Here is a 17,822-nt window from a genome sequence, read left to right as displayed (position 1 = left end):
CCGGACTTCTAATAACGAGGCTGAGTACGAAGCACTTATTGCCGGTCTGCGAATCGCTAGAGCATTGGGGGCCTCTTGTGTTAAGGTCTTCAGCGACTCCCAGCTGGTTGTGAGCCAGATCAAGGAAGAATACCAAGCCAGAGACTCCCGAAATGGAGAAGTATTTGGGCAAGGTCAGATCGTACCTCGCCCAGTTTCGAACTTACGAAGTAAGCCGGGTTCCCCGAGCAGAAAATTCTAATGCTGACGCCTTGGCCAAGCTAGCATCAGCGTACGAGACCGACCTGGCCAGGTCGGTCCCCGTCGAGATCTTTAATAATCCCTCGATCTTGGAGCAAGATCTGATGAAGATTGGCGCTCCAGCACCCTCATGGATGGACCCGATTATGGACTTCATTAGGGGCAATCCGGCACACGACCCCAAGGAGCGCAGAACGTTAGCGAGGAAGGCAGCTCGGTTCGTAGTCCGAGGTGGAGCGTTGTACTGACGCGGTTATTCCCTGCCTCTATTGAGATGCCTAACCCCTGAAGAGGGCCTATACGTCCTCAGAGAAATCCACGAGGGAGTATGCGGCAATCACTCAGGCGCCCGGTCCCTGTCGGCCAAGGTGGTCCGACAAGGATACTATTGGCCGACTCTCAGCCAGGACGCCAAGAAGTTCGTTAGAACTTGCGACAATTGCCAACGCTACGGAAACATAATCCACCAACCTCCCGAGCTGCTCACCCCAATCTCCCTTTGGGCACCGGCCCCGTGGCCATTCGCACAGTGGGGGGTAGACATTATTGGTCATTTCCCTTTGGGCAAAGGCCAGACCAAGTTCGGTGTGGTTGCTGTGGATTACTTCACAAAGTGGGCCGAGGCCGCGGCGCTCTCCCACATAACGGAATCCAGAGTCACGTCCTTCGTATGGACAAATATCATATGTCGCTTTGGTATACCGAAGGCCATTGTGACAGACAATGGGAAGCAGTTTGACAACACAAAGTTCAAAGATTTTTGCAGCAAGCTTGGCATAAGTCACCTCAGCTCTTCCCCTGCACATCCGCAAGCGAATGGGCAGGTGGAGGCAGTCAATAAGATCATCAAGCGAGGCATCAAACTTAAACTAGACTCCAGGAAAGGCCGGTGGGTTGAAGAGCTACCAGAGGTTCTATGGTCATACCGGACTACCCAAAAAGAGTCGACGGGTGAGACCCCGTTCTCCTTGCCCTTCGGCTCCGAAGTTGTGGTCCCAGTCGAGATCGGCATGCCATCTGACAGAGTAGACCATTACGAGGCCACAGCAAATGGGGAATAGCTGCTTCTCAACCTCGACTTATTGGAGGAAAGAAGAGCAATGGCCCAGCTACGCCTGACGGAGCATCAAGGCAGAATGGCCAGACATTACAACATCCGCGTTCGACCTCGAACCCCTCAAGTCGGACATCTGGTCTTAAGGAAGGTCCAAACCCATGTGGGTACCCTTGACCCGAACTGGGAGGGGCCGTTTGAAGTCAAGGGAATAGTCCGACCTGGGACGAACATATTGGCCGATCTGAAAGGAGACGTCTTCGCGCACCCATGGAACGCGGAGCACCTGAAGCGTTATTACCCTTGAAATGCCAAAATGGTTCTCAATGGACCTGTAAAAACTTTTTCAATGTGATTATGGTCGGAACAGATAAGATGATTTAATTTCATTACTCCGAGTTCGACCAGAAATTAAATGGGGGCCACGGACTCCCACACGATCAAATTCCAGCAATCGGTTAAAATTCAATCCTCCAAAACCTAAGGGTACGAGGTGCGATGCCAAAACCACTGATGAACTTAAAATTGAAACCCTCAAGGTAAAGGGGCGATGTGAAAAGTTCAGGATGTTCAAGCCTCTGAACCTAGGACTACGAGGTGCGATATGAAGGACAGCTACGGACTTAGGATTTTAGCCTTTTAACGTTTTTAAGTTAAGGGTGCAATGTTAAAAGTCCAGAGTTGGTGCAATGCATTGAATACTAGACGGAGATTCAAATTCAAAGTCTTAAGGGAAGGCGCGATCTCAATGGTAAAAGGTGCGAGGTGACGTTGGCTACAAAGTTTAAAAAAAAGCAAAGAAATGAGCGATGTTGCCAACACCAAAGTAAAAACAAATAAGAACTTCTTCATTGAATGGAGAGCAGAGCCAAGGCTTATAGGCTTTGTAGCTCTGCCCTAAAGCTTACAAACAAAAGAGAAGAGAAGAAGGACAGAGAAAGGCCTCAGCTGCTCCCGAGGTGAGGGGACCGCTCGCCTTGCGACCCCAAGAAGGTGATCGCCTAAGAGCCTGTTTGAGGAGCGCCCTCCTGAGTGGTGCCGACCTGGTTCTCTTCGAGATTGGAGTAGTCAGAGTCCAGATCTCTGACATAATTATTCACCAACGCTTGGGGGCCAGGGGTGCCATTAGGCCCAAACGCCCACTGCTCGGCATACCTCTTCTTTAGACCACTAAGATCGATCTGAAGGTCAGGCATGTCGGAGGTAATGCCCTTAATGAGGAACTTGAAGCCCGCGTCAGAAAAGTCTTTGGCAAATCCGTCGAAGTTAGGATGTTGCCTGAAAGACTCCTCCAAAAGGGCTCCGTTGTTGAGACGCTCCTTCGCCGTCTCTAGCTCAGTAGTCGCACGCTTCAGCTCCTCGTCCTTCGCTTCAAGCGCCTGAAGCATGTCGTCCTTCTCCTTGAGGAGTTGGAACTTCTCCTTCTTCAGGCCCTTGGTGATAGCATGGGCAGCTCGGAGCTGGGCCTTGCGTCTGTCCTCTTCCTTCTTCAACAGCTCGGTCTTGGCCTCCACCTCGGTCTTTGATGGAGGTCGGCCCCTTAACTATGCCTCCTGCGCCCTTCCTTGCGCACATATAGTACCGACCAGGCTTCTTGGCTATCCTTTTCGCTTCGAAGCACACGAGGAGCTGGTCAACATCCAATAGCTCGACCTCTTCATTGTCCCAAGCTCGTAACCAAAAAAGAATGGACAAAGCAAAAATGACACCCCACCCATTGGGGGCCACTTGAGCCGGTGCCAGCCCAGTTCGGAAAAGAAACTCTTGGACGAAAGGGTGAAGGGGAAGTCTGAGACCGTACTCAAACATTTTGAAGTAGAGAGTGACCAATCCTTCTGGATGATTGTCAGCTCTCTCCCCCTCCTCCGGAATCCTAAGGAGGATGTTTTCAGGGATAGCGAACCCCCTACGAAGGGGTCCGAGGTAGTGCTCGGGTATCCTAGAAGGGTATTCCAAACCCTGACCCGAAGTGGAAGCATCACTATCCTCCCCATCGTCGGAGAACCTAAAGTTTTCTATTTCCTCGAGCTCGGACTCTAACCTACGAGCTAAATCCTCATCGGATCCTAAGTCGCTACTAAAAGAGGACGACATGGAAACTATGCTCGAAAGAGAAAGTGAGAGGAAAGAGACCGACATACCAAAGGTTCGAGCTGCCTTCAGATCGAACTCCAAGAATTCAGGAAGCGTAAGGTATGACCTGAAGGATTGGGGGTATTTATAGCTCATCGAAAAAATTTCCCCACCGTATACGTGTAATCAACGAGCGGCTAGGATCGTCCCAAAATCCGAAGCGTCGGAATATTTGAATATTCCGACGATAAATCTACCGCAACAGTGGTATTTTTCCACGAACAGGAAGTCGCCACGTGTCCAAAGCGAATCGAATGAACTTCTCTGCCAGGTCAAGATCGAACCAGACAGAGAGGGGGCCAATGTTTGGGGGATGAAATACCCTAGACACGTGGAGGACAGCTATTAGTGCTTAGGATGACTCATGAGTCATGCCCAACTCGGACCGCCAAGATTGCCACCACCAGCGTTGACAGGTGCTAAGTATAAGGGCCGAGGTGCGACCTGGTCAAGGTCCGATCTACCAAGAAGCTCGGCGGGTCCGAGGTGAGCAGCTGTTAGCGGTGTGATTATTGGGTGTAACCGTCGGTCCCGAGATTACCGGGTGTAACCGTCAGTCCCGAGATTATCGGGTGTAACCGTCGCGAGATCAACGGGACTACCACCCATAAGTAGAGGACTTCACTCCACACCCAGGTATGATTTTGAACCTCGAACTAAACTGAGAGTCCGACCTATACTGACTTGAGCGTCGGAGTGTTCACCTTCCTGTGCAGGTCCGCCCAAGTGTTCAGGTCGGTCCGGAGACCGGGTTCGAGCTAGGATCAGAAGAACACTGTTGTGCATATTCTTACATAAACAGATTGAAAAGAAAAGAAGGGAGAGACCATACTAATTTAAACTTGAATCTTAAGAAATTTTAATTCTTTTAAAAAAATCAAATTCTTATTAATTAAATTTGTTAACCATGCCAAAAAAATAAAAATGATATTAGAAAAATTTATAACAGACAATGGTTACTCATTTAATTTTCAATTGGTTTTAAAATGTAACTTTATGAACATTAGTCAAATTAAATATTTTTTTAATAAATTTTTATTAGCCATTCAAAAATATGCCTCTATATCTAACTGGACAAGAGCACAGGACAAATTCTAATATTTATATATGGAATTTTGTGGATGATATGAAAAGATTGAGCCACTGTAACTTTGGAATGATATAAATATTTGAATAAGTTTATTATGTACATCCATTTATCATTGTAACTTTATTTAGAAGTTTCTACGTATGAGTCTTGAGTTACTAAATTTGGTATACTATTATTACCCGATAATGTCACCAAATTTTATGCTTATTTTATATGACCAAAGTTTTGTAGTAGTCTAGAGGAAATGAATTATTGAAGACTGAAAAAGATTGCACACCTATAAAGGATTCCTTGAAATAAACAATAATAAAATAAAAAAAAGAAAAAAAAAACAACGTTAACTATTATGCTTTAATTATATATCATGTATGAACCAAAGGTCCAAATTATAATGGAAACGAGGCCAAGTTATGGAAATTTTGTAAAAATACAGGAAAAATTTGGTAGTGAAAACGATACACGATGGGAGAGACAAATTATGAATTGTCAGTTGTCCAATCAACAAATATTATTCTAATTCAATCTAGGGTTGTCATCATTTCATGTCAAAATTTAGATATTGAAAATTTAAAAAAAAAAATTCTTTTGTAAAAGAAAAAAGATAAAAAAAATTAGGGATTAGTAGAGGATTATTTAAAGAACCTAATTAATATGAATTTATACTTTTGTCACGAAACATACTTGATATCCATCACTTAAATTATAAAACTATCCTTTTGTATATACACTAATATTAATTGATTTTTAAATTCTAGAATTCATTAATTGGAATGTTATATTTTGAATTCCATTATATTTGCTTAATGATACTTACCAAAAGAAGCTAAAATATCAAAATATCCAAAAATATCCTCAAATCCCTCAAATTCGAAAACCTCCAAAAATATCCCCAAATTCAAAAATAGTGACGGTTCGTGTCTTCTTTTCCGTTCGTTGGGATTATTTTTCCGATTGTTTGCGCCTTCTCCAACGATTCACCTTGATTTCGTCTGCTCCTCCATTCGTCTGCTTTGTATCCGTCGCAGAGTTGTCTGTTCCCGTCATCGAGCAGTCCGTTTCCGTTCTACCATTGTTCCGTTTCTGTCCGCTCCTTCATGTCCGGTCCCCACCTTCGTTTTTCTCCGTCACCGGAGCAACTCGTCTCCGTTTATCCCGATCGAAAAGTTTGCATTCCAATATATCCTAATGTTGAAAACCTTGTTTTTTTTTGTACTGTTAAGCCCTTTTCTTGTACTGTTTTTTTTTTTTTGTATATATTCCAATATATCCTAATGTTCATTACATATCCAAGTAGTATCCAATAGTTGTATATATAGGGTTATATGGGAATATATCTTGCAGTGAGTTTGATCTTAGCATACAAAGCACCATAACAAATTTGTGCATTTCCCTTTTTATGTGTAGGGATATATGGGGATATATCTTATAATGATTGTCTTGCACTCTTTACCTTTTTGTGTATAGGGATATATTGGGATATATGGGGGAAAAAGTGCTCGAACGAAGAGGAACCTATTGAATCAAATCTGAAATGCGTCGACAGCGGCTTCCAACAATCGATCGGAATTTACACACGAAGAGAGATGAAATTATTGGATACTTTTTCCACTAATAATAATGGTAAATGATGGGAATAAATGTTTTTTGAAGGAGTGAATCAATGTTTGGGCCCACGATAATTAAAGGAATATGATTACAATTTAGGAATTCAAATCTTTTAAATTTCCAAAACAAATAAGTATAATAAAAGTAAATGTAATAAATAAGGGTAAAATTGATATTACAAAAAAATCCGTGTAAAATTTGAAAACTTTGAACATTTGTGAAATTAAGTTTAAAAATATCCCTCCGAAAGACATTATCTCAAAAAATTAATATTAAGATATTTTGGGTGGGTTTGTATGGGCTTAAACTTGGGCTTTAATATATATATGGGGATGGGGCAATGCGGCGGTTTTAAAAGATACTTTTAGAAAATTTTAGTTCTAACAAAAATTTCACAGTATGTAAGTTAAAAAGGTTCTTTTGTTTCTTTCAAACGTTTCAAAAGTACTTTTAGCAGGGTATAGTTTTAATCCAAATAGGAAATTTTTGTTAGAACTAAATCCATATATTTAATCTTATAATCTTATTCATACATATTTAAAACTATTATCCACTAATAATTCATTCTTAATGATATCGTATAAGAAGATACAGTATTTGTTTTAAAGAAAAAAAAGGGGATTGGAATCAGGTAGAGGAGAATCATATCTAAGAAGTAAAGAGCAAAGAAGAAGAAAATGAGACAGTAATTCTAACGGGCAAGGAAAAAAAATTCCACTCAATAAAGTAGTTACAAACTTTCTTTGTAACGGAGAACCAAATCTCTCATAAGAAACTTTCCCTATCTTTATCTCAGCAAGCCTCACACTCACACTTTAACTCACTTGGAATTCGAGATTTTTAGGATGGTTTGCCAAGCAGGGTGCCCACCTATATATTTATAGTCCAACTATACTTCCTCATCAAGCAAATTTCTGTGGCTACAAATATGCCACATATTAACTTTGGATAAGATGATGATCTAGTGGTCATAGATTTGCCACATTTTGCATTCTAGTTACTTCAATTTCCAAAGAAAAGCTTCTTGAGCAAGCTTACTTAACTTGGTGGGTTCTAGAGATTTCTATCTCTAAGGAGGTTTTTTGAACAACATTTGACAAACCATTTAATTTAATGGATTCTAGAGACTTCTTGAACATCTTGGAAATATTATTTAACAGTATCAACCACTATAGTTTAATTTGAAAAAAAACATTAATGTTGTTTTAAAAATAATGTTCTCTTTCCATTTTAAAGATTAACCAAATATTAGTCATATAACATATATAACTTAAAAGATTTTTCAAAAAATAAAATATATAATTTGAAGGAAAAAAAAATTAAAATCTAGCTATTCTGTCCTTATCTCACACAATTCGTTTTAAAAATAATGCTTTCTTTCCATTTTCTTTATATAATCACGAATTGCTTTTCTTAAAATAATAAGATTTTCCATCTTTTTTATGTAAACATGAGAATGTATGTATTTAAAACAGGAAGGCCAGAGAGTGAAATATAGCCTAGTTTCGTAATTCTTTTAAATTTTTATATAAATATTTTCTTAAATTAGACCAAAATAGATTTGGATTAACCCCTATTTTAACCTAATGAAATGAACTCAAAGAAAAAAAAAAACTATTTACAATAAAGAGAACGAGTGGAAAAAAGGTTCCGACCAAAATACGATTTACACAACCATATTACATCAAGGACTGATTATCAAATATTTAATAACATTAATATTGAAGAAACAAACAATTTTCAAACACACAAAGGAAGTAAATTATCTTTCAATCGCAGGTAGGAAGGAACATATACATAACCTTACCTTATAAATTACCTAAAATAATGCAACTATATAAGCATTTTGGAGGGGAAAAAAGTGTGTTTAACATGCCTTTTGAAAAATAGTGTTTTTAAGAAAAACATTTATTATATAATCACTTTAAGTTTGAAAAAAATTTAGTTAAATGTTTCCTTTGAAGAACACTTTTTCAACCTATTTTGATTATTGAAAATTATAGCAATGTCAAAAGTATTTTTTACCGTAAAACTTTTAATCAAACACTCAATTTTTTTTAATACTTTTAATTATCTATTAGTACTTTAAAAGGCATGTCAAACACACTAAACGACCTCGCTAATGTATTTCCACACTATGAAATAGCAACTGTTGTATAAGCTGCTCAGAGGTGGGAAAGGATTGGTTTTTGCCATAATTATGTGCCAAAGGAACTGTTCTTACAATATTAAGAGTGGCTTGAATGAACTTGGCAGGAAATAAGTTGGCTGATAAAACGGATTCTTTGTTGAGAATCTTCCATTCTTCAGAAATCTTCAATATCATATGTTGTCGTGTGCTGTTATACGACATACTTGGATGCTCCTTCATGTAGTATTCTGCATACGACCCATCACGCCCTTCTGGATTCTCATCCTGTACACAAATATCATATGGTATCATTTTCAACTTCAGTAAATTAATTAAATCGTTATATATCTTGCTATTAACATGAAGTTGGTAATAATTTTATTATAAGTTCCACCTTGGCACTTCCCATGTCATCCCAAAGTCGCAATATTGTTGCACTACACGAAATAATATCTAAATCATCCTCCAAAAGCTCAACAGTTTGATTGCTTATTCGCTGCCCCAACAAAAAGAAAACATGTACTAAAAAAACGTGGACGCCGGTGGTAACAATTCCATTTCTCAAATATTCTTCTGCACTCGGTGAATGTCCACAACTCAACCATTTTGCTTCCACTAAAAATGCTTTGCATAATTTAGCTCACTGCACCCAAAAGGGAACATTGAATTATTCTCTCTTTGAAAAGGGTTTTCAAAATGAAATTTGATCCATGTATTGATTGAAATAAGGTTGTTGATCAATAAATTAGAAATAATATACCGCTTTCTTCAGAGAGCTAGCCGGATTCCAACCATGCTTTTGATAGATTTTGTAGCTAATTTCGTTCGTAACTTCAAATAGAGATTTGAGGACTATTTGCATGCAATTTGGTAATTTCTGAACACCTACCAAATCCCATCTGCACATAGGCACAATAGTAAGTCAAATAATGTAATATTAAAAGAAATCAAATGTGAAATTTCAAAATAAAAACGACATATTGAGTTAGCTTCCCAACCTGCAAACAAGTTGTGTGAACAAGGTCAGTTCATCAAGACTCCCAAAGACGTCAAAAATGTCATCAATGAGATAAATGAAGGTGATGGACTGTGCAAGTAGGACTCTTTCTTCGGAAAAGCAGGGATCCGTGAGACAAATTAGGGAGCCCATGTACCATTTAATTGGTTGATTTCTGGCAAAGCTCAACTCTTTGGCCAAATCTGTTTCTTCCCACCATCTAATCAACAAAAACCAACATCAATAAATCGTATATATGAGTTGTTAATAATTCTTTTGAACACTTACTTTGAAAACTGAGCAATTTCACTTTGGCGAAGGCGTTGGGTTGTATTAAAATCAAATCTTGCAACATCTTGCAAAATATGTATCCATTTGTTGGTCCATTGGATATCTCCAAAATAGTTGGGCACCATAAATTGCGCCACGCTTTTGTGATGCGGGTGGTTTAAAGTATTATGCACGAAAGTGGGTGAATGATGATGTTCCACGTGCAAAACCCAAGCGTTAAGCCAATGGCCACTGAAATTTTGAGCTTCTTCAAGTATGTTCTCTCCTTGCATGCTTAGCTGCGAAGCTTCATATAAAGTTGTCAGCCCCTTGATATCATGTTTTAGCTCTTCATCCAACTTTCCCTTGTTGTCCAAGAAAATTTTGAACACATCTGTTGATCAGAAAAAAAAAAAAAGAAGCACTGGCCGTCATGTATTAAACAATTAATATGAATTAAAGATTAAGTTTACCTGTTTAATAATTATTTAATTTTTAAAAAATATGTTTTATAAATAATATACCCAATAAAAAAATATGTTTAAAAAACGATACATGTTATTTTCGATTATTCTCAAAACGCATGATCTGAATTGATCGATTTTTCGACTCGTAGTTTCGTATGAGTTGTTAACAAAACCTTAGGGGAAGTAGTGTTTATTATAAGTTCAATTTTCAAAAACTAAAAGTTGAAACCTGAGGGCCTCTTTGGTAACGTTTCGGTTTGGATTTCTTGTTTTTTGTTTTTTTGTTTTCAATTTTATTAAGAAACTTAAGCATTTTATAGCTATTTATTTTCCTTATTTCATTGTTTAGAGAAACATTCTCAAAATTGTATAAAAACTTTGAAAAAAAAAAAAAAAGTTTCTTATTTCTTGTTCCCGTTCAATATCTGTTCAAAAACATAAATAAAAATATAGTTTTATAATTCTTGAATTCATGGGTGTTGGGGGTTTTTTTTTTTATTATTATTATAATACTAATTTAACTTGAAAACTTTAGTTAAAAGGAAGGGAATCACAAGTACCTGCAGAAACAAGATAAGCTTGTTGTCTAAAAAGTCGAAAAATGAGGGAAGCCTTGTGAAGATCAATGTTTGGATGAAATTGATCAGCGTTTAATGCGATGTATTGCTTCTGCATAAGAGCTTCAATCTCCTCTTGAAAGTGGTAGTCAATGCCAAGGCGTTGGGCTGCATCAATTAGGTCGAAACATTCCCAAGAGTCTCCAATTTCTGTAAGAACATGCTTCAAAATCTCCACTTTAGCTGCTGCAGCTCCTGCACCATACTCATCCTGCACCTACATAATTACAACTATTTTCTGTTAATCACAATATAATTCATTTACAGAAATTAAAAGAGCAGAGAGCAGAGAATAATTACGGTAAAATTAGAAGTGAGAGGGCTTTGGTTTTTGTGATTGTAGCATTTGGAGGGACGAGGAATAATGATGCGACTTTGTTTCTTATTGGATAAGGGCGTGTGGTCGCCACCATTGCGAATGTTTACTGTTGGAACTAAGGATTTAAAGGACGCATATAGACACAATGCCATTCTTAAAACTGTCGGAGAAAGGAAAAATACCAAATGAAAGAACCCAGAAATTAAAGTGCAGATTGCAGAATATGAAATATTTTGGAATTCCTTGAACTGAATTATATAGAATGTCAACGTAATACCATACCGCAGAGGTTGATTTATGGTCGGCGTCAGCAAGGTTCTTTTTGCACGTTGTATGCATTTTTGTGTTAAAATTTGCTACTACAGTAGGAATTCAAATCAATCTTTTAGTTGAAATATGTGATAAGAAAAATAATTATTCTTTCTCATAAAAAAATACATATCTATTTTCCAAGAAACATGAGATTTTTTTTCTTTTTGAAAAACACAGGAGTGAAACAATCGATTTATTGATATTGGAAGAATTCCTCACCAACTAGCTAATCAGAGGAGAGTCCTTTTTCGAGCAGATTCCTCCTTTTATTCTTCAGTGTACCAGATATTAACAGATGTTTTCATAGTAAATAATTTTATATTTTATATTTTGTAGATTTACCTTGTAAGCTATATTTCTTTTAAAGAATTATATTCATAAAGTTATCTACAAATATAAAGTGATAAATAAATATATAATATTATAACTTTTGTTTTAGTTTTTTCTTTAAAATTGTCTTTTTAATATCAAATACAAATAGAAATAATAATAAAATGTTTATAAATACTTTTAAATTATTTTTAAAAAATAAATTATATAAAAAATTATATTCTTATAAATGAAAAAAAATTGGTTATTATTTCAAATTCAATGGCTGTGATATTTAGTGTGAGGACATATCGGTCTTTTTAACTTTTAAAAAATAAAACTGCTGCAAGTGGCCTGGGCAGAAGGAAAAAGAAAAAAAATAAAATAAAATTCTAATCTAATCCCCTATATTTTCAGTTTTGTCATTTTGGTCCTACTTCTAAGATGTTTAGTTTAGTTTCCGTATTTTTAAAATTTTCATTTTGGTCGTGTATCTTTAAAAATTTACAATTTTAGATCTATTTTTAAAATTTTAACACAAATTCTACCCATGACGAAAATTCTTTAATATAAAATCGTGGATACAAATATATTGAATATTTTGAAAAATGAGATTAAAAATAAAATTAAAAGACTAAAATATACACTTTAAAATGTAAATGGATCAAAATAGATATTTTAAAAATAGAACTAAAGTTAGAAGTACTAACACCAAAATAAACCAAAATTAAAACGATAGAAACTAAAATCTAACTGAAACTGATGGTAGGGGGACTAAATTAGTATTTTAACTGAAGGAGAAAAAATATATATAGAGAGAGAGGAGAAGTTCAAGATGATGATGAGTTTATTGGCTAATAAATAGAAATGAATAATGAAAAAAGGTCGGTACAAATTAGTGAGTTAGATGAGATTTGAGAAGGGTTCATAAGGCTCCACGTCAGAGAGAGAATATGGATAATTTTAGTATTAAAATGAAAAAAGAAAAAAAAAGGTACAAATAGTAGCAGATAAAATTCAACCTGGCATACATAGAAAGTAGATGTTGGGTACGTACCACGACTACAAACAAACTTCCACATTAGTTAGGTTAGAGGATAGAAGATGATCATGAGTATATAAAATAACACAATTATCTCTAATTTTGAGTGAAACTAAAACTAAAATATGCCATGGGATACTATTATCCTTAACAATAGGGTAACTCTATAAAACCACCCTTCTTTAATCTAGTTAACACTACAAGAAATCTAAGTTCTTGCGACGAAACTTTTGACGACGAATCTAAGTTCTTGCGACGAAATCTAGCAGCTCACGTTCGGTTGCGCTGCGCGTTCCCGCTGGACACGTGTTAGCTGTAGGAAGTATGGTTCCGAAAGTGACTTCGGTTCGCCAGTTCAGGCTCAACTCCTCGCTTTACGTTAGCGGACCCACAGGTCGGGCCGGGGCTCTGCGCTCTTTCTTTCTGTGTGGGACGATGCCGGGGAGAGAAGGGAATGCGTCGAGGCGGCGAACAACAAGACTACAACTCAATTTTGGCTTTTCCCTCCACGAGATGAGCCCAGTGCATTGGACCGATGGATAAGAGAACGGAGCAGGCCTAAAAAGCGCTTGGGCGCTCTACGTACGATGTAGACTCCATCAGATACATATCGATTTCTTTCTGATGGATCAAGAATAGATAGAAATAGGAGATTTCTCCTTATTATTGATGGATTCCCTCTCGAGACATTTCGACTCTTTCGATCTATCAGAACAGACATATTTCGTCGTCAAAAGGTCTTTTGGGCGACGAAAGTCAACTTCGTCGTCGAAAGTTTTCCCTTCGACGACGAATACATTGTCCATCATCGAAGGGAATCCTTTCCGCAACGAAGTTGACATTTCGTTTATGAAAATAACCCTTTTGGCACCGAAGGAAACTAATTAGCATATTAGTCTCTTTGAACCACATTCTGCCCAATTATCACTAAATTATAATCCAATTACTCGCTATGTTAACAAAAAGAAGAATAATCAAAATCAAAATTTCATAAACCGAGCTAACATTTTTTTAAGTATAGAATTGAAATAGGTACAGTAGATCATTTAATTATTGGGAATTGGATACAAAATAAAAAAAAAAAAAGGAGTGAAAGTCTTTGGACCATTTTTTGTTGCCCTAATTTTTGTTTTAACACACATATAAATTTCACTTTGTGTTGGTGGGTGACGGTGGAACAAAGGAGGAGCCGTGAATTAGGTTTTTAGCAGTCAAATTTGATAGGAATTCCGTTAGCATATTTGTGGCAGCGGCTCCCGTGTTGGCGGCATAGATTGGGGAGATTTTGGCAATATTATTGTGTTTTATAGTTTTCTCCTTATTTACATATTGTGGTATGTGTTTGGACATTCTTGTGAAAAGAAAAATTTCCCGACATTAATTGATAACTTAATTAACCAAAGAAAACATATAAAGCAAACCAAGCAACGTCGTCCCACATCAGTAGTGATACAATTAACGTTAGTAACAACGAGATATTATTAAAGAAGGATGCTACAAAGTGAATAATAGCTCTACATAATTCAAGATATATAAAAGAGAAATTACAAATGTATTTCGATTTTTGTATCCATCCAATAATATATTAGGTGGTATCCAAATTTCTAAATTATATCCCATGATTTTTTAGAGACGAGCATATTGTGGTAGCTCATTATATTAAATAATTTTTCTTTCCCACTCATTGTAGGAAATATTTGGTGGGATGTTGAAATTCAGGATCAAATGGTGTAGCTAAAAAGTCGGAGCCATTCAAATGACAGGTGGAGCAAACTATATTAAGTAAGATGTGACTTAGTGTCTTTTTTATATATTTTTTTTCATTTTCTGCGACAAATCAAGTTTATTTGAACAGTGTAAAATGATTGACAAAAGAAACAAGATAGAGACCTCAAATGGTCGTGAAATTTTGTGGTTCCACAGAGCCGCGGTGCACGTGACATTGTTACCCTCAATTTTTAAACTTTTATGTGAACATGTCAATATTTTCCATGTAAATTTCTAAGTTGTTTTTTTAAATCATAAATAATATATATTTTTAGATAAATTTCAGAGGTATGTTACTTATAAAATGATTCAAACAAATCTGAATTCAACAAACCTGAGATATATGGTTAATTCCAACAAATCTGAGTTCAAACTTTATTGATGAGGTTCTTATTTTTCTTATATTTGATTATAAATAAAATTTTAATAAAGATTCCTTGAAATAAACCATTAAAAAAGAAACTTTAATTTTGTGCTTCAATATATTAGATCATTGTTTCTATGAGGTCCAAATCAGAACGGCAACGAGGCCAAATGGGAGAGTGTGGTCACAACTACCAGGTGACAATACAGGAAAAAAAAAATGTGTGAGTGAAAGCAAGAGACAACACCGGGCACTGGGCAGACAAGATGGTTATGGCAAAAGGGCAAGAAATCGACAACAATATATATAAATAACATTATTTAAATGCTGAATGGAGAGCCATTATTATTGAAAAATTGACAAGTTGATTAATTTTTGGAAAAAAATATTTACTTTTACATTTATTTAGTCTATTTTTAAAAATTTTAGTGGTGAATACAAGACATGTATGTGTTTTATCCATCGCCACCTATGTATCTTTTCATATAAAAACAGAAAGAAAGGTGTTGTCTCTACCTGCTGGGGGATAATAAACTATAAATGAACAAAAAAATTACTTTTTTATTGATTGGGCAGTTGAAGATTCTGTCGACAACTACTAAATTGTTTTACCAAAAAGCAAATAAATAAAAAAGAGATCATTTCTTTTCCCCAAAAATAAATGTGTGTAACTTTCGATTGTCCACTCAAGAAATATTATTCTAACAGAATCTAGGGTTTTTATGTCAATATTTGAATATTGAAAATAAAGATAAAAGTTAAGGAAAATACTTGACTGAGTAAAGATGAATCTTGTCCACACTACCATTTAATATTTAACAACTCATCATTTTATAAAAACACTTTTTGTTTTTGCATTTATCTCTTAATTGTCAAATATTTAATAATGGTGTCCTCCTTACTAATCACAAACCAAGTATTTTTCAAAAATTAATATTGAAATATTTTGGGTGAGGCAAGGTCAGGCGGGCAGGGATTCCATTCTTCATCCCCATTTTTTACTGAGGTATTTTTGCCATATGTAGGTCCAAATTTTTTTTTCTTTTAATAGCTTTTTAAAAGGTTATTTTAGCAAATTTTGGTTATGACATAAATTTTATAATATGTAGTTCCAAAAAGTTGTTTTGTTTCTTTGACTTTCACTAGTTTAAAAGGTAATTTTAGGAAATTTATATTTGGATTAATTTCTAAATAAAACTTAAAATCCCATCTTGATTGACATTAACCTTATAAGCATGTGACAACCACATTAGCAAGTTCTTTCGGTTGTTGCAATCTCTCTCTCAGGGTCCTCCCGCCTTTATTTTTCTGTCTCATGCCTGCTACCCTTTCTTTTTAGTTGTGATGGTAAGAGCGCAAACGAAGTTATACATTAATTAAAGAAGAGTGAGATCTATGAAAAAAGTAGAATATTAAATTTCTATCGACATGTATGTCGTGAGGAAAGCTTTCCCGACTATTTTTAAACGGCTGATGTCTTCTTTGTCCGACTGTTTGACTTAATCAGGTAAATATTATCTCTTCCGACGGGAATCTTAAAACCGTCGGCAAGTACCTAGCTCCCCCGATGCGGTTTTACAGATTTTTGTCCTCGACGTACATAAACGTCACGCAAAGTATTTTCTGACTATTTTTTGGTTTCCTCTGACATTTTCTAGCGTCTGGAGATAGCTTATTTCTTGTAGTGATATCAATATTTTTATGTGTCCATAGATTTGACATCGACACAATAGGGTAACTCGACGTTTCCATAATATTGCAAAAAAATCAATAAAATATGAAAAATAACAAAATATCACTAATATAGACATAATATTAATATTAATCATTTTTGACACATTTAGAAATTGTGAAATGCTTATTTGGTAACTTAAACATTTGTTATGAATTTTTTTATTTTTACGACCGTTGCAATTGAGAGCCAACAAAGTCTTACATTAGTTATCCAATGAAATAATTCATATATAAGTGCGACAATTCTCTCTCTTCGTATGAAACTTTTTGGGTGTAAATACTAAAAGTAAAGTCGTCCAAGTTATACACCTAAAACATATAATATCATATCATTCTGATTATCATGAATATTCATCGACATAGTTGGAATCTGAGAAAGAACAACATTAACTTGAGCTTGGTTTTATGTATTTTTCTTACTAATGATTTTGGTCCAGCCTCGTACTGCAGCCCACTACATCCTATTTAAGTGATATTGTGCAAGTTATTATATATATTTGTAACAGTTGGAAAATAAAGTGCAATGAAAAGAATCGCGGCCCAATTTTGACTTTTACTCTAAATATTTTCTCACATCCACATTGTATATCAATATTTTCATCAAAATGAAGACTTCGATATTTCTATTGACGTCCACATTTAAGATTTGAGTATAAGGCAATTATCTCTATAAGGAAGTTCTTTTGTCTATAATAGTAGTCTAATATAAAGGAATTTTTTTTTTTTTTGAGGCAGTCTAATATAAGGGAATTGCTCTAACAAATTAACATTATTGAGAAAAAGGCTCCAATGTTATAGGTAATTCATAAATATTTTAAAATTACTTCTTAAACAAAAATCTATCAATATTTTAAATAGAAAATTTTGATTGGAGTGTTTTAAAAGTGATTAGCTCCTTTTACATTTCTTTCTTTTTATATCAAATCTAGACAAGTTTTCACATTAATTACTACATTGTGCTGTATTCTGTCACATCATATTCTTAAACTCTTAAACTAAACATGTACTTAATTCTCTATTTAATTTTCAATCGGATAGAAAGAGTTTTGGTCCTAATGATTGGTGTGTTTAGTTGAGGGAGATAGATTCTTAAATATAAGGTCAACTTTCATTTTAGCTAAAAGGGAAATATTGTTCAAATATAAGGTCATCTAGCTAAAATGGAAATAATATTGTTCTATGAATCAAGGATAGATTATTCTTCTTGATCTTGAAACATCAAATTTAGATTAAAAAGCATATAGTTTTAAAGTTTTTGATTTTCTTCGTTTTAATATAACAATTCTTTCTATAAAGTTTTTAAATCAACCTATCATAGAAAATTTTTAACTCTTCATACAGCATTTTAACTTTTTAATTAATATTTCAATT

General features: G+C 35.4%; 1 protein-coding gene across 1 annotated transcript; it reads right to left on the bottom strand.

Moving 5' to 3' along the window:
• Positions 1-7,865: 7,865 nt before the first annotated feature.
• LOC111010924 ((3S,6E)-nerolidol synthase 2, chloroplastic/mitochondrial-like) lies at positions 7,866-11,137 on the bottom strand. The gene is made up of 7 exons (XM_088122005.1): positions 10,905-11,137; positions 10,548-10,821; positions 9,539-9,914; positions 9,252-9,470; positions 9,014-9,152; positions 8,648-8,896; positions 7,866-8,538 (listed from the first exon to the last, which is right to left on the bottom strand). The coding sequence occupies exons 1-6, from the start codon at positions 11,073-11,075 to the stop codon at positions 8,894-8,896; spliced, it is 1,182 nt and encodes a 393-aa protein (XP_087978131.1). The 5' UTR covers positions 11,076-11,137; the 3' UTR covers positions 7,866-8,538; positions 8,648-8,893.
• Between the last annotated feature and the right edge of the window lie 6,685 nt (positions 11,138-17,822).

Source organism: Momordica charantia (genome assembly GCF_013281855.1).
Source record: "Momordica charantia cultivar OHB3-1 chromosome 3 unlocalized genomic scaffold, Mcharantia_2.0 BLBB01000003.1, whole genome shotgun sequence".
Taxonomy (NCBI): domain Eukaryota; kingdom Viridiplantae; phylum Streptophyta; class Magnoliopsida; order Cucurbitales; family Cucurbitaceae; genus Momordica; species Momordica charantia.
This window is presented reverse-complemented; position numbering and strand designations above follow the sequence as displayed.

Excerpts from the sequence above, each read along its gene's own strand:
- LOC111010924 (XM_088122005.1), bottom strand. The coding sequence starts at position 11,075 with ATGGCATTGTGTCTATATGCGTCCTTTAAATCCTTAGTTCCAACAGTA. Across the intron at positions 10,822-10,904 it reads CTCTCACTTCTAATTTTACC|GTGCAGGATGAGTATGGTGC; the intron begins GTAATTATTCTC and ends GTAATTATGTAG. Across the intron at positions 9,915-10,547 it reads AGCTTATCTTGTTTCTGCAG|ATGTGTTCAAAATTTTCTTG; the intron begins GTACTTGTGATT and ends TCTGATCAACAG.